Genomic DNA, 26544 nt, shown 5'->3' on the forward strand with positions numbered 1-26544 from the left:
CACACACACACAGATATATATATATATATACATATACACACACATCTATATAGACAGATATTTTTTATATATCTCTTTATACTGTATATGTGTGTTATATTTATGTATCTGTATATTTGAGTGTGGAGGAGAGAGGAAGGGAGAGAGATGGGAGAGCAAGAGATTTTCTGTGTCAGGATGACTAAGGCGCTTATTCTATAATTAGCCGAAGTGGTCGATGGGGCCGTTTTCATCTGATCTACAATAAGCCCATAAGGGGGTTATTCATGAAACTGCAGCAGGCTCCATCAGGGTAATGACGACCTTAAAACTGCAGCGCTCATCGACTCGTATTACAGTCCGATACCAATCACAAACAATGCAGAAGCAGTTACATGACGGAGTCCTTCTTGCAAATGCAATAACATACGCTGCGGGACTGATCTGGGTGGTAACCTCAGCGTGGGGACCAAATGGTATTTGTTAGGGGCTGTTACCCAACAGAGATCGCTGCAGAGATTTTAAAGCCGCAGAGATCAGGGCCGAGATTTTAATAAAGCAGGAAGGGACGGCCATTTTAAAAGCATAACCAAAAAGAAAATATGTGGACCCATGTAATATACATGGGATTTTTATTCAAATTAAAGCATACCGCACCTAACCCTTTCTATACCATCCATAGCGTCGGTTTCATAGTGAGTTTCATGTATGCAAGATGTTTAATAGGTGTTCAGGTTTAACCGCAAATAATAAATCCCCAAAAGACCAGCGACAACCCCCATAGAAGATACAGCACACACTACTAATTAAGGGCTCGGCCCTAAATGAGGCAAGAATGCTGCAGAGTTTCCAAACGCTGGGCCGAGTTAGATGTTAATAAGGGAATTTACCACGGTGGCCATATTTAAGAGGCCCAGCAAAAATGATTTGATGTGGATATATCTCTGGGATTGGAAACCGTTGGAGGATATGACTGTGAAGTTTGGAATTAAGGGTGAAAAGGGGCGTTTCTATTGGGGTAGAAATGTCTTTTTCAATCGTTAAGTGGGACTGGGAGAAGTCCTGCCTCGGGCAATAAAAGGATTAAAACATTGGCAGTAGCTTTTGAATAGCAGCAGCTACTGGTTCTTATAGGCGAAAGGGATACAGGTTTTTATGAAAGTATTCAGGAAACACAGAACGTAACACTGCCAAAACATCAGAAAAAAAAAAAAATTATAATGAAAAGAAAACCCATAACCAGATTATACCAAATATTTTTACAATTATCTCTTACAACGTTAAATTGGCACATAAATGGGAAAACACAAAAGTGAATCGAAATAATCATTTTGTCCCCCCATATAAACCCTGTTATTTAAAAGGCTGGTGTGTTTGGCACTATAAGGGCAGATCCCGCATTCTGCAGTTGGGATAAATGCTGTCGGGTTCTTATTGTCCAAATTAGACGCATGCAGTCTTATTTCTTTATTCACTGGCAAAATTGGTTGGAATCCTATGAAAACATGTAAGATTTTCCATTGCGCAATCCTGAAATTAGCTGACCCTTCATAGGAAATATATATATATATATATATATATATATATATATATATATATATATATATATATATATATATAAAATATATGTATTATATATATATGTATTATATATATATATATATATTAATAATAAAAATAAAAAAGTACTATTTTACCATTAGTTCTCAAAATAAAATAACAAGTTATAGGAATCCAAGAATTTGAAACTATTGTTTTCTAAAAACAAACATATGCCCATGGATAGGAATTCTATGGGGGGGGGGGGGGGGGGGGGGTTAGGGCTTGTTCCCCACGAACACAGATCATATAGTAAAAAGGGGGATATTTTTACTGGTCTTTCCAGAATATAGGAATCTTACAGCAATAGAAATCCTATCATAGGAATTCAGGATTTGCCCCCTCTCTCCGCTGCAATGAACCCTTTCTAGTTTCTGGAAGTGCTTCGCACAGGTTTGCTGCCGAGAAAACACTCGGCCATATGAAAGCTCTCCTGTCTGGTTTGTTAAATGCTTACGCCATATTTAAGGAACCCACATTCACACATGGTTGACACCGCAAAACAATAACGGTCGGCCAGCTGCTAAGTGCCTGCAATATATTCGTTTACGACAGCTTGCCTACAGAATAAGAACTGACACGGTGTGTCAGTAAGTGCTTGTGCAACTCGCACTGTTTAAAGGTATCGTCCCACCGTTAAGTTTGAGCTGATGGTAGTGATACATTTAATGGTGTAACCTCTTCACTGCCAGATGGTCCTACGTGGGACTGACTGTGACACAACAGGTCGCTGTCATTGGGCCACTTTGAGCTTACGTGGGACCGATTCGTTTTGTTCTTCTCTCCCACTGCCCTCCGAGATAACGAATGGCATTGTGAGAAATACTTCTATGTCATTATTGAAGCGAAAGTGCAGGGTAGCATGGGAGAGTGAAAAAACAGAAGCTTTGGGAACAGGTGAAACAGGGGCTAGGAGGAGACTGCCCAAATTCACTGGATGTCTTTCCTCGATCTCTCTAGAGGAGTGACACACGGGTGGCAGGCTATTTTGCAGACTATCCCTTTCGCAAACAGAAAAGACAGAGGAGCTGTCTGCTGAATCTAACTATACGTGTTTCGGGAGTAATCTAGAAGAAGACACTGGGAGGAGGCCATCATATTTCCCTTAATTTACTGTTGTATAGACTCTAGAAAAGTAACAGGAGTCAGTGGCTGGCAAATTTCAATGTCTATTCTCTCTAAAAGAGTAACACAGGGGGATAGGGGGCGGCATCGTCACTGTATGACTACATTCTCTAGAAAAAGGTCTGGTGGATATGAAAGTGTGGACGTGTCACTGACGTTTTGTGAAGCGGAGATAGGAGGCAGTTGAAGCTCCCTTAATCGCCATTCATGAATTCTCTAGAGGAGCGACGAGTGGCATTAGTCTTTTATGTGACATCCTTTTGTATGGCGCAGAGAGCAGGAGAAGCTGCAATTGTACTTGATGTCCTTTCCCGAATATTCTGTAAGTGACAGGAGGTGGTCACCTTTCACGGTGCGTCTTCTCAGGTTCTCTACGAGAGTCACAGTCATTGGGAGCTGTAATTTCACTGTATGTTCTTGAACAAATACTCTAGATGTGACACCAGGCTAGGACGCTACCATACGTTTGTTCAGTTTCTAGACGAGGAGCATCATATGAATAAATGGTTGTAATTTCACTGGACGTTTCTTGAACTCTAGAATACACGTCCTTCAATAAATGCTCTAGAAGTGACACCAGGATAAGTGGTGTAATTCCACTGCAAGTCTCTTCGGGAATACTTTGGAAGTGATTTAAGGAAAAGGTGACAGCTGAATATCACTGTACATCCTTTTGTGAATAACATTAGAGACACACACAGGGAATTACCAAATGTCACCATGTCCTTTCGGCAATACTTGATCCGTGAAAGCTGGTTACCCGCGCCAGATACTTTATATAATCCAGAAGAAAAAAAAAAATGATAAAAAAAAAAATATATATAATAAATAGAATAAATACGACATCTGCTTACCACAACCTTGGAAAAGAAAGAGGAGACAGATTTCACCATAAATGAAAATAAGAGGGAGGCCAAGAACGACAAAGACACAGAAGGGATGTGTAGGATCCGATCCTGCTGCGTACATTAAAAATACGGTGTGCGCGTTATGAGACCCGCGAGAACAGAGGAGAAAAATCGACGCTGTACCGTTAGCGTTCATTTTCTCCTTTTAAGTGTTTCACCCTTTTAAAATTCCAGGGGGCACGAGGAGTCCTTGGGCTCGGTTTTGCATTTGATCTTGTTCCAATCACCGGGGGCCAGAGGGAGTTTGGGGTTGTGTGCCGAGCAACAGAGTTTGCTTTCCAGGGCTGAGGTGGTCAGGGCTCCTATCTCGTGCTCTGTGCAGAAGGAGGCCGGGCAGAAGTCGCAGAAGACGGAGGAGGAAGCTCCGCAGACGTCACACTGGTGCCACGGGCAGTCCCACTTCCCTGGAGGACAGAGGAGAGACAGGTAAACAGTGCTTGAAAATCCATGCGCTAGCAAATAACCCTTCTCCTGTCTTCCCCTTGGGTCAGTGTGGTTTCCTTTCTATCCGGCCCCAGCTCTAATCGCTTGCTAAACACGTTTTCTAACTCTATGCATATTTGATCTACAATCTGCTCCAGGCCGTTTCCTTTCTCCCACTCCTATCCCAGCTCTGATCTCACGCTCTACCCCTGCTCTTGCTCACAGAGATACTATGTTTGCCCCTCTGGCCTTACAAGATCACAAATTGATGGAGAGAGCATACACAAGACTCATGGAAGGGTGTGTGTTACACACACAGGAACTATAGTCAGTTCAAGGCACCAGGGCCAACGGCTTTAAGGGGCCTAGTGTCCAGGCTTTAAAAAAAAAGTTTACATGCGGATGTTTGGATGGATGGAGGGAGCCTGCGTAAGATGTGCGGATGGATACGGGGAGCCTGCACGATACGTGCAGATGAATTGGAGGAGCCTGCGTTTTACGTTGAGATAGATGAATGGAGGAGTGCGTGAGACGTGGAGATGGATGAATGGGGGGGAGTATGCGTGAGACGTGGAGATGGATGAATGGGGGGGGAGTATGCGTGAGACGTGGAGATGGATGAATGGGGGGGGAGTATGCGTGAGACGTGGAGATGGATGAATGGGGGGGGAGTATGCGTGAGACGTGGAGATGGATGAAAGGGGGGGAGTCTGCGTGAGACGAGAGGATGAATGAATGGGGGGGAGTCTGCGTGAGACTAGAGGATGGATGAATGGGGGGAGTCTGCGTGAGACTAGAGGATGGATGAATGGGGGGAGTCTGCGTGAGACTAGAGGATGGATGAATGGGGGTGAGTCGTGCGCGAGACGTGAGGATGAATGAATGGGGGGGAGTCTGCGTGAGACGTGAGGATGGATGAATGGGGGGAGTCTGCGCGAGACGTGAGGATGAATGAATGGGGGGGGAGTCTGCGCGAGACGTGAGGATGAATGAATGGGGGGGGAGTCTGCGTGAGACGTGAGGATGGATGAATGGGGGGGAGTCTGCGTGAGACGTGAGGATGGATGAATGGGGGGAGCCTGTGTGAGACGTGAGGATGGCTGAATGGGGGGAGTCTGCGCGAGACGTGAGGATGGATGAATGGGGGGAGCTTGCACGAGACGTGAGGATGGATGAATGGGGGGAGCCTGTGTGAGACGTGAGGATGGCTGAATGGGGGGAGTCTGCGCGAGACGTGAGGATGGATGAATGGGGGGAGTCTGCGCGAGACGTGAGGATGGCTGAATGGGGGGAGTCTGCGCGAGACGAGAGGATGAATGAATGGGGGGGGAGTCTGCGCGAGACGTGAGGATGGATGAATGGGGGGAGTCTGCGCGAGACGTGAGGATGGATGAATGGGGGGAGTTTGCACGAGACGTGAGGATGGATGAATGGGGGGGGAGTCTGCGCGAGACGTGAGGATGGATGAATGGGGGGGGAGTCTGCGTGAGACGTGAGGATGGATGAATGGGGGGAGCTTGCACGAGACGTGAGGATGGATGAATGGGGGGAGTTTGCACGAGACGTGAGGATGGATGAATGGGGGGGAGTCTGCGTGAGACGTGAGGATGGATGAATGGGGGGGGGAGCTTGCGCGAGACGCGAGGATGGATGAATGGGGGGAGTCTGCGAGAGATGTGAGGATGGATGAATGGGGGGGGAGTATGCGCGAGACGTGAGGATGGATGAATGGGGGGAGTCTGCGCGAGGCGTGAGGATGAATGAATGGGGGGGAGTCTGCATGAGACGTGAGGATGGATGAATGGGGGGGAGCTAGCGCGAGACGTGAGGATGGATGAATGGGGGGAGGAGTCTGCGCGAGACGTGAGGATGGATGAATGGGGGGAGGAGTCTGCGCGAGACGTGAGGATGGATGAATGGGGGGAGTCTGCGCGAGACCTGAGGATGGATGAATGGGGGGAGTCTGCGCGAGACGTGAGGATGGATGAATGGGGGGAGTCTGCGCGAGACGTGAGGATGGATGAATGGGGGGAGTCTGCGCGAGACGTGAGGATGGATGAATGGGGGGAGTCTGCGCGAGACGTGAGGATGGATGAATGGGGGGAGTCTGCGCGAGACGTGAGGATGGATGAATGGGGGGAGTCTGCGCGAGACGTGAGGATGGATGAATGGGGGGAGTCTGCGCGAGACGTGAGGATGGATGAATGGGGGGAGTCTGCGCGAGACGTGAGGATGGATGAATGGGGGGAGTCTGCGCGAGACGTGAGGATGGTTCTTGTTTTTACCATATGGCGGCTGCGTCAGGTTAAGGCAGAGGAGGTGATAAGCTTTTGGACAGTCCTTCTTATCGCACATCACCAGCTCCCCTCCGTCCCCACAGCGGAAGCAGAAATCCTCGTGCATTTGTTTCTGCTCGGTCTTGATTTTCCGTTTCTTTGCCTTCATTCGAGCGTTTTTGGCCTTCTCCTCTGTGGCTGTCGCACACGCTGACTGCAGGGACATAAAAAAACAGATCACACAGAGGTACCTGCAGAGCTGGGTCTCATTGAACCACATGCACTGAACAACAAGGCAGCACTCAGCCACACAACACCTTTCTGCTATTCTTGTTTTTCCCCCCAAAACTGACAGGGTTGGTCACATATAGGACCAAAACAATCTATTGACCATGATATGTTTAATGGGTAAAAGGGGTAGTCTCAAGAAGGACCAAAAGGACCTGATGACTGAGATATGCTTAGTAAGGTAAATGCAGGTTAATAATCAGATAGCTATAGGTATTTTAAAATTGTTTTGAAAAGTATCACATTTTTACAATCCTTATTTAACCTCTTCAGTGATATCTATTTTTCGGATTTGAATAATAATTATCTGATAAGAACGAGCATCACAGGACACAGTAAAGATTATCCATTTGGGAAGCAAGAATAATCATGCTACCAACAAACTAAATGGGACAAAAATAGAGAAATCCTTGATGGAGAAGGTTGTAGCCATGTTTGTAGACAGGAGGCTTAGCAACTGTGCTCAATGTCAGTAGCTGCAAAAGGTTAACCGGATATCATCATGCATGAAATGCAGTACAGATGAAAGATAATCAACAGAGCATAATGTTGCCATTGTATAAATCCTTGGCTCACCCCGTGAATATGGAGGACAGGCCTGTGTCTCCGTGTGGGCCTGTGCCTCCGTGTGGGCCTGTGTCTCCGTGTGGGCCTGTGCCTCCATCAAATGTAGAAACGTATGTGCTATGTATCTATGTGCGTTTCATGTAGGAATTCAAATTTCAGTTTACAAATAAATAAATAAAGATTGTGAAAGGCGTTGTATAAATACAAGCTATCTATTCACTCTCACACACGGTTAAATGGTTCCCGGAAATAGGAAGGCCCCTTCACTTACCTTTGGCCGTACCCCTAAAAACCCACTGCAGTTATCCGCCCCGCAGTGACACTCCGTTCGACCGTTTCCCAGGCAGTCCAGGTTGTAATTAAACGTCAGCTCTGTCCCTAGAAATGTGAAGGGATTTAGGGATTTTTAAGTTTGGATAAAACAGGACTTGGAGTAAAAACACATGTTAAAAACTATTTTGAGGCCCGTCTTGTAGTACAGGAGATTTACTAGGTTCTCTCATTTAGCACCAACGGCTGAACTCCAAAAATCCCAATGATAAACCCCATACAAAATACACATCACGCGCTGCTCTCGTTAAGGGATCAGCCCTATATGAGGTAAGAATGCTGCAGAGATCCCAACGCTGAGCTCAGATAGAGGGTGTTTACAATAGCAGCCATATTTAGGAGGACCCGCAAAAATAACAGGGCTATTTCTCTGGAACAGGGAACAGCTGGCGGATTTGACAGCGAGGTTTGGCATTGGGATGGAAAATAAAAAGTAAAGGGGGGAATGTTTCAGCTGTTTTCGTGGGACCGGGGCTTAAAATGACTTGTTATTAACAATGTTCTTACAATGTTAGGCTTTTAATGACGTTTGGCATTAGGAAGGTAAAGGCCGTTTGTAAAAGAAAATTATTTGGGGAGTTTTTGATGGGTGATGGGCTTTGAACGGGCAGTTTCCCATGTAGGTTTTTATTTTTTAAATCTCCTTAAAAACTGCCCAAAAGGGGGTCTGTTTTCACACCTAGTTTTTGTCTTTAAACTGTGCACTTTATTCCTAAAAAATGAGCTCACGCTTTTTTGAACAGTGTACTTAAAAAGGATGCCCAAATCTAACCTATCAATGCTGCAAAGCCAGATATTTGTACTTTTTCTGTGCTGAAACAACTAACAAAAAACAACTATGTTGGCGGACTACAAACCTAGCCTCCAGTCACCAATAAAACGCTGCAACATCGCAGCGTTTCCCTGCTGAAATCCCTCTCCTGGCTTCCGATCAAATCCCGTATCTCACACTCCATTCTTCTACTCACTTTTAAAGCTTTACACTCTTCTGCTCCTCCTTACATCTCAGCCCTAATTTCTCGTTATGCACCATCCCGACTCTTGCGTTCTGCTCAAGGATGTCTTCTTTCTACCCCCTTTGTATCTAGAGCTCTCTCCCGCCTTAAACCTTTCTCACTGACTGCCCCGCACCTCTGGAAAGCCCGTCCCCTCAATATCCGACTAGCCACCTTTAAGACCCACCTCAAAACACACCTGCTTAAGGAAGCATACGAGTAGCTCCGTGGCGGATACTATACACCTCATACATTAACCTTGGCTCCTTGCAGACACACTTCAGTCTCTGTACGTTCTTCCTACCAACCAATTAGATTGTAAGCTCTTCGGACAGGGACTCCTCTTCCTAAAGGTAACTTTTATGTCTGAAGCACTTCTTCCCATTATGGGTTATTTGTACGATTTGTTATTTTTGTTAGACATACATACATACAGTCACTTTTTTTCTATTGGCTGCCGGACTTAGCCACGACCAGCGGCCATATTGTTTGCACGGTGGACTTCTGGTTCCCCGGGGCTCTGCCGCTCCTGTACCGCGGTGGTCCCCGGACCGCGAAATGCATTTAAGATTTATTTTCTTTAAAGCCAGGATTGTTGTGTTTAAATAAAATCAAAACCAGCTACAATAAAATGACGGCGGGGAATCGGCTTTTAAGGGCATAACTTCCAAAACAGGTCGTGTTGGAGGGGACCGCACCTTTCCCACAAGTTTGTGTATGAGAAATAGGAGCTTGCAATCTAACTCGCTGTGTGACAGTGGGATCTGCCGGGGCGCAGCCTTACCTTGAGGAATGTCGCCAAGGGCAAAAAGCCCCACCCGGACGTCCCCGTTAACGGTCCACTTCTGTGTCTCACAGTTGGGGTTACAGCTGTGGTTCATAAACCGGGAGAAGTTGCCCTTTGGGCCGGCATCTATAATGCGATCCTACAAAAAAGGATCGAGGGACATCCTTTAACCCTGGTCTGGTAATGCATATTACATATGTTATTATATTACTCTGCATGCTAGTATACTGCTGCTAGACGTGCCATTATATAGCTCCGCATGTCATTGTACTATTACTTGGAATATTGTGACATCCCAGCATGTGATTGCAGTGTCCCATGTTATAACATCTCCCAGCATGTGATTGCAGTGTCCCATGTGATAACGTCTCCCAGCATGTGATTGCAGTGCCCCATGTGATAACATCTCCCAGCATGTGATTACAGGGTCCCATGTTATAACATCTCCCAGCATGTGATTGCAGTGTCCCATGTTATAACATCTCCCAGCATGTGATTGCAGGGTCCCATGTGATAACATCTCCCAGCATGTGATTGCATGTGATTACAGGGTCCCATGTGATAACATCTCCCAGCATGTGATTGCAGTGCCCCATGTGATAACGTCTCCCAGCATGTGATTGCAGTGTCCCATGTGATAACATCTCCCAGCATGTGATTACAGGGTCCCATGTGATAACATCTCCCAGCATGTGATTACAGGGTCCCATGTGATAACATCTCCCAGCATGTGATTGCAGTGTCCCATGTGATAACATCTCCCAGCATGTGATTGCAGTGCCCCATGTGATAACATCTCCCAGCATGTGATTACAGGGTCCCATGTGATAACATCTCCCAGCATGTGATTGCATGTGATTACAGGGTCCCATGTGATAACATCTCCCAGCATGTGATTACAGTGTCCCATGTGATAACATCTCCCAGCATGTGATTGCAGTGTCCCATGTGATAACATCTCCCAGCATGTGATTACAGGGTCCCATGTGATAACATCTCCCAGCATGTGATTGCAGTGTCCCATGTGATAACATCTCCCAGCATGTGATTACAGGGTCCCATGTGATAACATCTCCCAGCATGTGATTGCAGTGTCCCATGTGATAACATCTCCCAGCATGTGATTACAGGGTCCCATGTGATAACATCTCCCAGCATGTGATTGATGTGTCCCATGTGATAAGATCTCCCAGCATGTGATTGCAGTGTCCCATGTGATAACATCTCCCAGCATGTGATTGCAGTGCCCCATGTGATAACATCTCCCAGCATGTGATTGCATGTGATTACAGGGTCCCATGTGATAACATCTCCCAGCATGTGATTACAGGGTCCCATGTGATAACATCTCCCAGCATGTGATTGCATGTGATTACAGGGTCCCATGTGATAACATCTCCCAGCATGTGATTACAGGGTCCCATGTGATAACATCTCCCAGCATGTGATTGCAGTGTCCCATGTGATAACATCTCCCAGCATGTGATTGCAGTGTCCCATGTGATAACATCTCCCAGCATGTGATTGCAGTGCCCCATGTGATAACATCTCCCAGCATGTGATTACAGTGTCCCATGTGATAACATCTCCCAGCATGTAATTGCAGTGTCCCATGTGATAACATCTCCCAGCATGTGATTGCAGTGTCCCATGTGATAACATCTCCCAGCATGTGATTGCAGTGTCCCATGTGATAACATCTCCCAGCATGTGATTACAGGGTCCCATGTGATAACATCTCCCAGCATGTGATTGCAGTGTCCCATGTGATAACGTCTCCCAGCATGTGATTGCAGTGTCCCATGTGATAACATCTCCCAGCATGTGATTACAGGGTCCCATGTGATAACATCTCCCAGCATGTGATTACAGGGTCCCATGTGATAACATCTCCCAGTATGTGATTGATGTGTCCCATGTGATAACATCTCCCAGCATGTGATTACAGGGTCCCATGTGATAACATCTCCCAGCATGTGATTGCATGTGATTGCAGTGTCCCATGTGATAACATCTCCCAGCATGTGATTGATGTGTCCCATGTGATAAGATCTCCCAGCATGTGATTGATGTGTCCCATGTGATAAGATCTCCCAGCATGTGATTACAGTGTCCCATGTGATAACATCTCCCAGCATGTGATTACAGTGTCCCATGTGATAACATCTCCCAGCATGTGATTACAGGGTCCCATGTGATAACATCTCCCAGCATGTGATTACAGTGTCCCATGTGATAACATCTCCCAGCATGTGATTACAGGGTCCCATGTGATAACATCTCCCAGCATGTGATTACAGGGTCCCATGTGATAACATCTCCCAGCATGTGATTACAGTGTCCCATGTGATAACATCTCCCAGCATGTGATTACAGGGTCCCATGTGATAACATCTCCCAGCATGTGATTACAGGGTCCCATGTGATAACATCTCCCAGCATGTGATTGCAGTGTCCCATGTGATAACATCTCCCAGCATGTGATTGCAGTGTCCCATGTGATAACATCTCCCAGCATGTGATTGCAGTGCCCCATGTGATAACATCTCCCAGCATGTGATTACAGTGTCCCATGTGATAACATCTCCCAGCATGTGATTGCAGTGTCCCATGTGATAACATCTCCCAGCATGTGATTGCAGTGTCCCATGTGATAACATCTCCCAGCATGTGATTGCAGTGTCCCATGTGATAACATCTCCCAGCATGTGATTACAGGGTCCCATGTGATAACATCTCCCAGCATGTGATTGCAGTGTCCCATGTGATAACGTCTCCCAGCATGTGATTGCAGTGTCCCATGTGATAACATCTCCCAGCATGTGATTACAGGGTCCCATGTGATAACATCTCCCAGCATGTGATTACAGGGTCCCATGTGATAACATCTCCCAGTATGTGATTGATGTGTCCCATGTGATAACATCTCCCAGCATGTGATTACAGGGTCCCATGTGATAACATCTCCCAGCATGTGATTACAGGGTCCCATGTGATAACATCTCCCAGCATGTGATTACAGGGTCCCATGTGATAACATCTCCCAGCATGTGATTACAGGGTCCCATGTGATAACATCTCCCAGCATGTGATTGCATGTGATTACAGGGTCCCATGTGATAACATCTCCCAGCATGTGATTACAGGGTCCCATGTGATAACATCTCCCAGCATGTGATTGCAGTGTCCCATGTGATAACATCTCCCAGCATGTGATTGCAGTGTCCCATGTGATAACATCTCCCAGCATGTGATTGCAGTGCCCCATGTGATAACATCTCCCAGCATGTGATTACAGTGTCCCATGTGATAACATCTCCCAGCATGTGATTGCAGTGTCCCATGTGATAACATCTCCCAGCATGTGATTGCAGTGTCCCATGTGATAACATCTCCCAGCATGTGATTGCAGTGTCCCATGTGATAACATCTCCCAGCATGTGATTACAGGGTCCCATGTGATAACATCTCCCAGCATGTGATTGCAGTGTCCCATGTGATAACGTCTCCCAGCATGTGATTGCAGTGTCCCATGTGATAACATCTCCCAGCATGTGATTACAGGGTCCCATGTGATAACATCTCCCAGCATGTGATTACAGGGTCCCATGTGATAACATCTCCCAGTATGTGATTGATGTGTCCCATGTGATAACATCTCCCAGCATGTGATTACAGGGTCCCATGTGATAACATCTCCCAGCATGTGATTGCATGTGATTACAGGGTCCCATGTGATAACATCTCCCAGCATGTGATTGATGTGTCCCATGTGATAACATCTCCCAGCATGTGATTGATGTGTCCCATGTGATAAGATCTCCCAGCATGTGATTACAGTGTCCCATGTGATAACATCTCCCAGCATGTGATTACAGTGTCCCATGTGATAACATCTCCCAGCATGTGATTACAGGGTCCCATGTGATAACATCTCCCAGCATGTGATAACATCTCCCAGCATGTGATTACAGGGTCCCATGTGATAACATCTCCCAGCATGTGATTACAGGGTCCCATGTGATAACATCTCCCAGCATGTGATTACAGTGTCCCATGTGATAACATCTCCCAGCATGTGATTACAGGGTCCCATGTGATAACATCTCCCAGCATGTGATTACAGGGTCCCATGTGATAACATCTCCCAGCATGTGATTGCAGTGTCCCATGTGATAACATCTCCCAGCATGTGATTGCAGTGTCCCATGTGATAACATCTCCCAGCATGTGATTGCAGTGCCCCATGTGATAACATCTCCCAGCATGTGATTACAGTGTCCCATGTGATAACATCTCCCAGCATGTGATTGCAGTGTCCCATGTGATAACATCTCCCAGCATGTGATTGCAGTGTCCCATGTGATAACATCTCCCAGCATGTGATTGCAGTGTCCCATGTGATAACGTCTCCCAGCATGTGATTGCAGTGTCCCATGTGATAACATCTCCCAGCATGTGATTACAGGGTCCCATGTGATAACATCTCCCAGCATGTGATTACAGGGTCCCATGTGATAACATCTCCCAGTATGTGATTGATGTGTCCCATGTGATAACATCTCCCAGCATGTGATTACAGGGTCCCATGTGATAACATCTCCCAGCATGTGATTGCATGTGATTGCAGTGTCCCATGTGATAACATCTCCCAGCATGTGATTACAGGGTCCCATGTGATAACATCTCCCAGCATGTGATTGATGTGTCCCATGTGATAACATCTCCCAGCATGTGATTGATGTGTCCCATGTGATAAGATCTCCCAGCATGTGATTACAGTGTCCCATGTGATAACATCTCCCAGCATGTGATTACAGTGTCCCATGTGATAACATCTCCCAGCATGTGATTGCAGTGTCCCATGTGATAACATCTCCCAGCATGTGATTAGTGTCCCATGTGATAACATCTCCCAACATGTGATTACAGGGTCCCATGTGATAACATCTCCCAGCATGTGATTGATGTGTCCCATGTGATAAGATCTCCCAGCATGTGATTGATGTGTCCCATGTGATAACATCTCCCAGCATGTGATTGCAGTGTCCCATGTGATAACATCTCCCAGCATGTGATTACAGTGTCCCATGTGATAACATCTCCCAGCATGTGATTAGTGTCCCATGTGATAACATCTCCCAGCATGTGATTACAGGGTCCCATGTGATAACATCTCCCAGCATGTGATTGCAGTGCCCCATGTGATAACATCTCCCAGCATGTGATTACAGTGTCCCATGTGATAACATCTCCCAGCATGTGATTGCAGTGCCCCATGTGATAACATCTCCCAGCATGTGATTACAGGGTCCCATGTGATAACATCTCCCAGCATGTCATTGCAGTGTCCCATGTGATAACATCTCCCAGCATGTGATTACAGGGTCCCATGTGATAACATCTCCCAGCATGTGATTGCAGTGCCCCATGTGATAACATCTCCCAGCATGTGATTACAGTGTCCCATGTGATAACATCTCTCAGCATGTGATTGCAGTGCCCCATGTGATAACATCTCCCAGCATGTGATTACAGTGTCCCATGTGATAACATCTCCCAGCATGTGATTACAGTGTCCCATGTGATAACATCTCCCAGCATGTGATTACAGTGTCCCATGTGATAACATCTCCCAGCATGTGATTACAGTGTCCCATGTGATAACATCTCCCAGCATGTGATTGCAGTGTCCCATGTGATAACATCTCCCAGCATGTGATTAGTGTCCCATGTGATAACATCTCCCAGCATGTGATTGCAGTGTCCCATGTGATAACATCTCCCAGCATGTGATTGCAGTGTCCCATGTGATAACATCTCCCAGCATGTGATTGCATGTGATTGCAGTGTCCCATGTGATAACATCTCCCAGCATGTGATTACAGTGTCCCATGTGATAACATCTCCCAGCATGTGATTACAGTGTCCCATGTGATAACATCTCCCAGCATGTGATTACAGGGTCCCATGTGATAACATCTCCCAGCATGTGATTACAGTGTCCCATGTGATAACATCTCCCAGCATGTGATTGCAGTGCCCCATGTGATAACATCTCCCAGCATGTGATTGCAGTGTCCCATGTGATAACATCTCCCAGCATGTGATTACAGGGTCCCATGTGATAACATCTCCCAGCATGTGATTGCAGTGTCCCATGTGATAACATCTCCCAGCATGTGATTACAGGGTCCCATGTGATAACATCTCCCAGCATGTGATTGCAGTGCCCCATGTGATAACATCTCCCAGCATGTGATTACAGTGTCCCATGTGATAACATCTTCCAGCATGTGATTGCAGTGCCCCATGTGATAACATCTCCCAGCATGTGATTGCAGTGTCCCATGTGATAACATCTCCCAGCATGTGATTACAGGGTCCCATGTGATAACATCTCCCAGCATGTGATTGCAGTGTCCCATGTGATAACATCTCCCAGCATGTGATTGCAGTGTCCCATGTGATAACATCTCCCAGCATGTGATTGCAGTGCCCCATGTGATAACATCTCCCAGCATGTGATTGCAGTGTCCCATGTGATAACATCTCCCAGCATGTGATTGCAGTGTCCCATGTGATAACATCTCCCAGCATGTGATAACATCTCCCAGCATGTGATTACAGTGTCCCATGTGATAACATCTCCCAGCATGTGATTACAGTGTCCCATGTGATAACATCTCCCAGCTTGTGATAACATCTCCCAGCATGTGATTACAGTGTCCCATGTGATAACATCTCCCAGCATGTGATTACAGTGTCCCATGTGATAACATCTCCCAGCATGTGATTACAGTGTCCCATGTGATAACATCTCCCAGCATGTGATTGCAGTGTCCCATGTGATAACATCTCCCAGCATGTGATTACAGTGTCCCATGTGATAACATCTCCCAGCATGTGATTACAGTGTCCCATGTGATAACATCTCCCAGCATGTGATTACAGGGTCCCATGTGATAACATCTCCCAGCATGTGATTGCAGTGTCCCATGTGATAACATCTCCCAGCATGTGATTACAGTGTCCCATGTGATAACATCTCCCAGCATGTGATTAGTGTCCCATGTGATAACATCTCCCAGCATGTGATTACAGGGTCCCATGTGATAACATCTCCCAGCATGTGATTGCAGTGTCCCATGTGATAACATCTCCCAGCATGTGATTGCAGTGTCCCATGTGATAACATCTCCCAGCATGTGATTGCAGTGCCCCATGTGATAACATCTCCCAGCATGTGATTGCAGTGTCCCATGTGATAACATCTCCCAGCATGTGATTACAGGGTCCCATGTGATAACATCTCCCAGCATGTGATTGCAGTGTCCCATGTGATAACATCTCCCAGCATGTGATTGCAGTGTCCCATGTGATAACATCTCCCAGCATGTGATTGCAGTGTCCCATGTGATAACATCTCCCAGCATGTGATTGCAGTGTCCCATGTGATAACATCTCCCAGCATGTGATTACAGGGTCCCATGTGATAACATCTCCCAGCATGTGATTGCAGTGCCCCATGTGATAACATCTCCCAGCATGTGATTACCGGGTCCCATGTGATAACATCTCCTAGCATGTGATTACAGTGTCCCATGTGATAACATCTCCCAGCATGTGATTGCAGTGCCCCATGTGATAACATCTCCCAGCATGTGATTGCAGTGCCCCATGTGATAACATCTCCCAGCATGTGATTACAGTGCCCCATGTAATAACATCTCCCAGCATGTGATTGCAGTGTCCCATGTGATAACATCTCCCAGCATGTGATTGCAGTGCCCCATGTGATAACATCTCCCAGCATGTGATTACAGGGTCCCATGTGATAACATCTCCCAGCATGTGATTGCAGTGCCCCATGTGATAACATCTCCCAGCATGTGATTACAGTGTCCCATGTGATAACATCTTCCAGCATGTGATTGCAGTGCCCCATGTGATAACATCTCCCAGCATGTGATTGCAGTGTCCCATGTGATAACATCTCCAAGCATGTGATTACAGGGTCCCATGTGATAACATCTCCCAGCATGTGATTGCAGTGTCCCATGTGATAACATCTCCCAGCATGTGATTGCAGTGTCCCATGTGATAACATCTCCCAGCATGTGATTGCAGTGCCCCATGTGATAACATCTCCCAGCATGTGATTGCAGTGTCCCATGTGATAACATCTCCCAGCATGTGATTGCAGTGTCCCATGTGATAACATCTCCCAGCATGTGATTACAGTGTCCCATGTGATAACATCTCCCAGCATGTGATAACATCTCCCAGCATGTGATTACAGTGTCCCATGTGATAACATCTCCCAGCATGTGATTACAGTGTCCCATGTGATAACATCTCCCAGCTTGTGATAACATCTCCCAGCATGTGATTACAGTGTCCCATGTGATAACATCTCCCAGCATGTGATTACAGTGTCCCATGTGATAACATCTCCCAGCATGTGATTACAGTGTCCCATGTGATAACATCTCCCAGCATGTGATTGCAGTGTCCCATGTGATAACATCTCCCAGCATGTGATTACAGTGTCCCATGTGATAACATCTCCCAGCATGTGATTAGTGTCCCATGTGATAACATCTCCCAGCATGTGATTACAGGGTCCCATGTGATAACATCTCCCAGCATGTGATTGCAGTGTCCCATGTGATAACATCTCCCAGCATGTGATTACAGTGTCCCATGTGATAACATCTCCCAGCATGTGATTAGTGTCCCATGTGATAACATCTCCCAGCATGTGATTACAGGGTCCCATGTGATAACATCTCCCAGCATGTGATTGCAGTGTCCCATGTGATAACATCTCCCAGCATGTGATTGCAGTGTCCCATGTGATAAGATCTCCCAGCATGTGATTGCAGTGCCCCATGTGATAACATCTCCCAGCATGTGATTGCAGTGTCCCATGTGATAACATCTCCCAGCATGTGATTACAGGGTCCCATGTGATAACATCTCCCAGCATGTGATTGCAGTGTCCCATGTGATAACATCTCCCAGCATGTGATTGCAGTGTCCCATGTGATAACATCTCCCAGCATGTGATTGCAGTGTCCCATGTGATAACATCTCCCAGCATGTGATTGCAGTGTCCCATGTGATAACATCTCCCAGCATGTGATTACAGGGTCCCATGTGATAACATCTCCCAGCATGTGATTGCAGTGCCCCATGTGATAACATCTCCCAGCATGTGATTACCGGGTCCCATGTGATAACATCTCCTAGCATGTGATTACAGTGTCCCATGTGATAACATCTCCCAGCATGTGATTGCAGTGCCCCATGTGATAACATCTCCCAGCATGTGATTGCAGTGCCCCATGTGATAACATCTCCCAGCATGTGATTACAGTGCCCCATGTAATAACATCTCCCAGCATGTGATTGCAGTGTCCCATGTGATAACATCTCCCAGCATGTGATTGCAGTGCCCCATGTGATAACATCTCCCAGCATGTGATTACAGTGCCCCATGTAATAACATCTCCCAGCATGTGATTGCAGTGCCCCATGTGATAACATCTCCCAGCATGTGATTACAGTGTCCCATGTGATAACATCTCCCAGCATGTGATTGCAGTGTCCCATGTGATAACATCTCCCAGCATGTGATTACAGTGCCCCATGTGATAACATCTCCCAGCATGTGATTGCAGTGTCCCATGTGATAACATCTCCCAGCATGTGATTGCAGTGCCCCATGTGATAACATCTCCCAGCATGTGATTGCAGTGCCCCATGTGATAACATCTCCCAGCATGTGATTGCAGGGTCCCATGTTATAACATCTCCCAGCATGTGATTACAGTGTCCCATGTGATAACATCTCCCAGCATGTGATTGCAGTGCCCCATGTGATAACATCTCCCAGCATGTGATTGCAGTGCCCCATGTGATAACATCTCCCAGCATGTGATTACAGGGTCCCATGTTATAACATCTCCCAGCATGTGATTACAGTGTCCCATGTGATAACATCTCCCAGCATGTGATTGCAGTGCCCCATGTGATAACATCTCCCAGCATGTGATTGCAGTGCCCCATGTGATAACATCTCCCAGCATGTGATTGCAGTGCCCCATGTGATAACATCTCCCAGCATGTGATTGCAGTGCCCCATGTGATAACATCTCCCAGCATGTGATTGCATGTGATTACAGGGTCCCATGTTATAACATCTCCCAGCATGTGATTACGCAGTGCACTATTATCACGGACACACTCAGCCACGTGGATGCTTATGTGTGAAAGTGGTATACAACAAACTGCCCACGCAGCTCATTATCACCTCCAAACACGCACACCCTACAAATCCTCCCACACCGCCCCAATCTGCCGCCACAACCAGGATTCATTTTAGAGAAACCTTGAGGGCTTACATCTAAGGGGTTCAAGGGGTCCCCCTTAATCCAAGACAAATATACATATTTGATAAAGCAAGATAAAACGTGTGTGAATTTAAGGACCAATCAGTTCATTGGTAAAGAGGTTAAATTAGAGGTCAAAAACATTACATAATGTGACAGTGCTTATACTAAAGATAACAAAGTAACATACTGTAAAATAAGACCAGACAGTTGCAAAACTAAAAGAATAAAACAGACAACCATCAGAAAATGCAGCCGTGTGAAAAGGTATCTCGATGCCTTGTACTGGGTCACACACGGGAAAAATGTGCACTAGTGGAAACTCTCACAGAATTGACAAAGCGTCCCCACCTTGTTCACAGTTATTTGATGGGAAAAATTCCACTATATTTTGATATTTTGCCTTGAAGCCATCAGATCTATGGAGGGGTTACTCCACTTGTGTGCTAACTGACGGAATATCCTTTTGTTCCTTTAGTATGGATCGCTCAAATGAATGGGACATTCTGTTCTAATCATCTCAATATTTGTGTAAATTCTTTTGTGGCTTGCAGACACTTTGTTCCCCGTTGATGGTTTATACAAGAGACCGTTTTTGCTTTATATGACTGTAACCCAAGTGTGAAACATGTATATTAGGGTCTTGAAAACGTCCTTACATTCTAGCCGGTTTATTTGAAGCGATACTTCTTTGGAGTTTGAGACCTTTGACGAATATGTCCTGAAAACTTGCCCCCCCCATCCGTAGTCACCACCGTTCATTGGTTTGCTAATTGAATTTTGTCAAACTTTTTGGTGTTTCCCAAATCCTCGGCACCAGTAGAACAATACCTATCGCAGACACCATCAAACCAGACGGAGGTGTAACTTGTTCTACTGTCGACACTGAACATATACAAATTTGTCTTGCTATACCTGTGATCTTGTCTCTTTTCTGTTTCTTCTCTAGCTCTAGGTACGGTATTACCAACACCCCCTGCTTACTTAAAAGTGTGGCAATTAGCACTAAAATCTTGGTAAAAACTCTGGGCCAATTTGAAAGGCAGAAAGGTAATGCGCAAAATTGGTAATGTTGTAAGAGTAAAAAAACAGATGTATTTTTGATGTGATGTTCATGGAGATAGGAAAGTCCCCCTTCTCCACTGTATTGTTGACAGAACGGATCGATTCCATCTTGAAATCATTTCTGATAAAGGCATGGACATTCCTGGGTGCTTTTAATTTTCTCAGATTCTTTGGTTTACCGGATGACATGAATAATCTTTGTGGGTGAAATGCCATGATCCAGAAAGGACTCTGGCAATATTAGTTACAGCACCTACTTGTCTATGAGTCCATCTCTCCTTGAGGTCTACCAGTGTTACCCATAACTGGCGCTGCCTGCAAGAGGGGGAGCCTGTCTGATCTCAGAATGACTAACCCTTTAGCAAGCTATCACTTGCCATGATCGTTGCCTTAATGTGCCGTTGTCTGCCTGATGTTGCATGACAGGGAGTCGTGGGCCTCTAGGCTGACGAATTTTTGGAAATTGTGTCCAATTGATCTGAAGGAAGTTTAGTTTTCCAATTTCCGGTCTTGGGACAAGAAAGTGCTCTTTCCCCCAGTAATACTAGCAAAGATCTTTCAGTTCAGGTCAGAGCAAAATACCTCCTATTATTACACCGCTCAACATGTTATTATATTGCTAGTACTGTATGTGATTACATTACTCAGCACGTTATTATATTGCATGGTACTGTATGTGATTACATCGCTCAGCATGTTATTATATTGCTATAATGTGATTACATCGCTCAGCATGTTATTATATTGCTATAATGTGATTACATCGCTCAGCATGTTATTATATTGCTATAATGTGATTACATCGCTCAGCATGTTATTATATTGCTATAATGTGATTACATCGCTCAGCATGTTATTATATTGCTATAATGTGATTACATCGCTCAGCATGTTATTATATTGCATGGTACCGTATGTGATTACATTACTCAGCACGTTATTATATTGCATGGTACTGTATGTGATTCCATCGCTCAGCATGTTATTATATTGCATGGTACCGTATGTGATTACATTACTCAGCACGTTATTATATTGCATGGTACTGTATGTGATTCCATCGCTCAACATGTTATATTGCTAGTACTGTATTGTGATAACATCGCTCAGCATGTTATTATATTGCATAGTACCGTATGTGATTACATCGCTCAGCACGTTATTATATTGCATGGCACCATATGTAATTACACCGCTCAGCATGTGATTATATTGCATGGTACCGTATGTAATTACATCGCTGAAAGGGTTAAAATTACTAGTCTGTCCTCCATTTTATGAATTTATAAGATACAGCAATTTAAAAAAAAGCAGAAGCTTGCATTTTCTTTATCTTAACTATTTCCAGGCGTGATCCCAAGAAGCAAAGGGCCTTGAATTCTAACAGAAATGTAGCCCTGCTTCATGGTTACAAAGAGAAAAACCTATTTTTCATTGCCTGTGCATATTCTTGTTAAAACCAGTTTGTAAACTACATGTCTGTCAAAATAGTGTAACTCCTCCATACAACGCCCCTAACAGGTAGTGTAACGCCTCCATTCTAAGGCTTCGGCCATGTTCCCTGCTGGCTTGCTGAGGCGCGCTGAGGCGCAGGGTAAGCGGGTGCTTTCCCTGGCCTTGTGGTTGCTTACCGCACGCACTGTCAGCAGCCGTCAGCGGGCGGGCCGGGGGCGGGCCAGTGATGTCACGGAGCTGGTTCGCCCTCATTGGGCGAACCGCTCATGTGACCGGCCTGTCGCGCCGGCAAGCGGGGGAATTTAAAATTCCCCTAAGATCTGCGCTTACGCAAGCGCGCGGAAGCGCAGGTGAGCCCCTACTAAAGCCGCTGTAATTGCGGCTGTAGGGGCTCAGTGCTGAGCGGGAGCGCGCGTCAGCATGCTTCCGCCAGCAAGCGCTAAACATGGCCAAGGCCTAACAGTGTACGCCTCTAAAAGTGATAATGCCTTTGTAGCTTATAAAAATGCTGTCCAGCCTGCAATAAACTTGACCTGATTAGAGAGAACTTTTTTCCTGTCTTTCTTGGCTGCTCCCAGACGTCTGCAGTTCGTGATAGTGGGAAAAAACAATAGTAGTGCCAAGGGTAAAAATCTCCCCGCGCGAGTAAAAGGGTATAGAGTCCCTAATGAAAGGGTTAAAGTCCCTTCAGCGAGGATCACCGTCTGCCGAGGTGCTGGAAACCTAAGATGTAACCTTTCAATCGCTCAGAACGTTATTATATTGCATGGTACAGTATGTAACTACGTCGCTCAGCACGTTATTATATTGCATGGTACTGTATGTAACTACGTCGCTCAGCACGTTATTATATTGCATGGTACAGTATGTAACTACGTCGCTCAGCACGTTATTATATTGCATGGTACTGTATGTAACTACGTCGCTCAGCACGTTATTATATTGCATGGTACTGTATGTAACTACGTCGCTCAGCACGTTATTATATTGCATGGTACAGTATGTGATTACACCGCTCAGCACGTTATTAGATTGCATGGTACAGTATGTGATCACATCGCTCAGTACGTTATTATATTGCATGGTACAGTGTGGCAGGACGGCCTGTAGCCGAGGTCAAGGAACAGTCCACACGTGTAGTTTCAGGATAAATGAAAACGTTCAGTGGCTTTATTTCTCCACAGCAACATAACATGCGGGTACACTGTCCCTTTAAGCAAATAAATCCTGTTCCACGTTGGGAGAAAACTGACTAACACAGCAGTCCTAGCTAGCAGGCTGGCTGGCTGGCTAAACCATACCCAAACCGTAAGAGTCTTTTTAAGCAGTCATGCAAACAAATGAAAGAAATCTTACTTTGGCTGCAGTAAGTAGTGTGCTGTATCCTTCTGGCTAGCAGCACATCTATCCATGTGCTCTCCTCTGACACAGGCAGCTACTGCTGGTAACAAGATCCATATCTACCTTGCTGGCTCTCAGGTGTCAGCTTACATCATGATTAGCTAGCTTCCACCTGAGTTAACCCTTATGAGTGCTGGATGAAGCACTCAGACATATGTTTCCCAGGCATAACTGATAGGGGTTGACTTCACCCTGTCACATACCTCCCCTGTTTGTGTGTGGCTAGTGTCCCACACGGCTGAAGCCCGATCCTCCACTCCTTCTCTTGACAAAAAATCAACATTTCCATGGTCTTTTCCAGGTCTATGCTGAATATCAAAAGAGAAGGGTTGGAGGGCCATATACCACCTGGTCAACCTTGGATTTGTGTCCTTCATGGTGTTTAACCACTTCAAGGGTGCATGGTCAGTGACCAGGGTGAAGTGTACTCCGGCGACATAATGTCTCAAGGCCTCAATTGCCCATTTTACAGCGAGGCACTCCTTCTCAATAACGGAATACCTCACTTCCCTTGGGAACAGCTTCCGGCTGATGAACAGCATGGGGTGTTCAACACCATCAAATTGCTGACACAGCACTGCTCCCAGTCCTACCTCTGAGGCATCCGTCTGGATGATGAAGGGCTCCGAAGAGCGGGGCCCTCTGACAGGCACTTTTTTAGCATGTCAAAGGCGTCTTGGCACTCCCAAGACCATTTAACTTGGGTCGGGGCACTCTTTTTTGTCAGATCTGTTAGGGGTGCAGATATTTCTGAAAAATTGGGGATAAACCGCCGGTAATACCCTGCTAACCCCAAAAGGGAGCGGACCTGTGTCTTTGTCTGTGGGGTGGGGACTTCCTTTATGGCGGCCACCTTGCTAGCTAGTGGCCTTACTATCCCTCCCCCAACGGCATAGCCCAAGTACTTTGTAGTGGATTTACCCAGGGCACATTTTTTTGGATTTGCAGTGAGCCCTGCTTCTCTTAAGGACGTTAGGACTGCCCTTAACCTTTTTATATGAGACTGCCAGTGTCTGCTATAGATGACAATGTCATCCAAGTAGGCCGCGGCATATGCCCTATGGGGTCGTAGTACCTTGTCCATTAACCTTTGGAATGTGGCTGGAGCCCCATGTAACCCAAATGGCATAGTGACGAATTGGTATAACCCGAGAGGGGTGGCGAAGGCAGTTTTGCATTTGGATTCTTCCGCTAGAGGTATCTGCCAATATCCTTTCGTGGGATCTAGGGTAGAGATATACTCTGCTTTCCCAAGCGAGTCAAGCAATTCATCCACCCTAGGCATTGGATATGCATCAAATCTGGATACAGCATTTACCTTTCGCAGATCCACGCAAAACCTCACCTTCCCATCTGGTTTAGGGACCAACACGATAGGGCTACACCATTCGCTGTGGGACTCCTCGATCACGCCCAATTCCAACATGTCTATTATCTCCCTCTCTACCAGGTCTTTTCGGCCCTCTGGCAATCTATAGGGACGAGACCGTACTTTTACGCCAGGTTCTGTCTCAATCCTATGGGACACTAAATTAGTCTGCCCTGGCAGCTCCGAATAAACATCTGGGAACTGGTCACATAATTCTAGTAGGTCTGACCTTTGTTCCGTTGTTAACTGCCCTCCCATGGGAACCTGATGGTCATTGTATGTACTACCCTTTGGAAGCTGCGGACCCAAATCCGTCTCTCCTTCCCGAGGGTGGATGAATAGCGATCTCATCGTTTTCCAGGGTTTCAGGAGGTTCACGTGGTAGATTTGTTTACCCTTCCTGGACCCTGGTTGAGAGATCTCATAGTTCACCTCTCCGGTGCGGCGGAGAACTTGGAAAGGACCCTGCCACTTCGCAAGGAGTTTACTCTCTGATGTCGGTAGTAGTAGCATCACTTGGTCCCCAGGTTGGAAGACCCTCAAGCGAGCATTTTGGTTGTACTGCCTCTCTTGACGTTCTTGGGCAGATTTGAGGTTTTCCTTAGCAAACCGACCTATCATGTCTAGGCGGTTTCTAAGGTCTATGACATACTGAAAGGTATTCTTGGAGGGGGAAGGCTCCTCCTCCCAGGATTCCTTCAGTAGGTCGAGAATACCCCGAGGTTGGCGTCCATATAGGAGCTCAAACGGGGAGAAGCCTGTGGATGATTGGGGAACTTCTCGTACCGCAAACAACAGGAAAGGGAGAAGTTCATCCCAAGCTCGCTTTTCAGTGTCCACAAACTTCCTAAGCATGGTTTTTAAAGTACGGTTAAACCTCTCTACCAATCCATCAGTCTGAGGATGGTAGACTGAGGTCCGGACGGATTTTACCTCCAATAACTTTAGGACATCCTGCATTAACTTTGCCATGAAATTTGTTCCCTGGTCAGTTAACATTACTTGGGGAAGTCCTACCCTAGAGAACAGTTCTAACAGCCTGTGAGCAATCTGTTTAGCAGTGGCTGATCTCAGAGGGAAGGCCTCAGGATATCTGGTGGCATAATTTCCACAACGAGTATACATTTATGTCCCTTCGCAGAGGGTTCTAAAGGTCCGACCAGATTTACCCCAATTCTCTCGAATGGGACGGCTACCAAGGGCAGAGGAACCAAGGGAGCCGGCTTCTGTCCTTTTTGGCTAGTTAACTGGCATTCAGGACATGTCTCACATAGTTTCATGATGTCACCATGTATGCCTGGCCAGTAAAACCGGGACGAGATGCGGTCCGTGGTTTTATCTCTGCCCAAATGACCACCCCATGGGAGAGTATGGGCTAGGGTGAACACCGTTTTAATCAACCCTTTAGGGACTAGCATCTGTCGAATGACCTCCCCTGTTTGTGTAACCTTATTCACACGATATAGAATGTCATTCAACAGTTCAAAATGTGGAAACACTTTTACACCCTGTTCATCCATTATCTTGTTGTTGACCTGTACCACCTTCTCATATTGTCTAGCCAGAGCTGGGTCCTCCCT

General features: G+C 46.1%; 1 protein-coding gene across 6 annotated transcripts in view; it reads right to left on the reverse strand.

Moving 5' to 3' along the window:
* Positions 1–1647: 1647 nt before the first annotated feature.
* Positions 1648–26544, reverse strand: part of NSD3 (nuclear receptor binding SET domain protein 3) — a 152743-nt gene continuing 127846 nt past the window's right edge. For all 6 annotated transcript variants that reach the window (XM_075601247.1, XM_075601246.1, XM_075601245.1 and 3 more), the window contains 4 exons: positions 9275–9416; positions 7437–7543; positions 6320–6524; positions 1648–4015 (listed from right to left, as the gene is read on the reverse strand). In XM_075601247.1, coding sequence (XP_075457362.1) covers positions 3774–4015; positions 6320–6524; positions 7437–7543; positions 9275–9416 — 696 coding nt within the window. In that variant the 3' untranslated portion in view covers positions 1648–3773. The remainder of the gene's footprint in view (positions 4016–6319; positions 6525–7436; positions 7544–9274; positions 9417–26544) is intronic.

This window comes from Ascaphus truei, chromosome 5 (assembly GCF_040206685.1).
Source record: "Ascaphus truei isolate aAscTru1 chromosome 5, aAscTru1.hap1, whole genome shotgun sequence".
Classification (NCBI taxonomy): domain Eukaryota; kingdom Metazoa; phylum Chordata; class Amphibia; order Anura; family Ascaphidae; genus Ascaphus; species Ascaphus truei.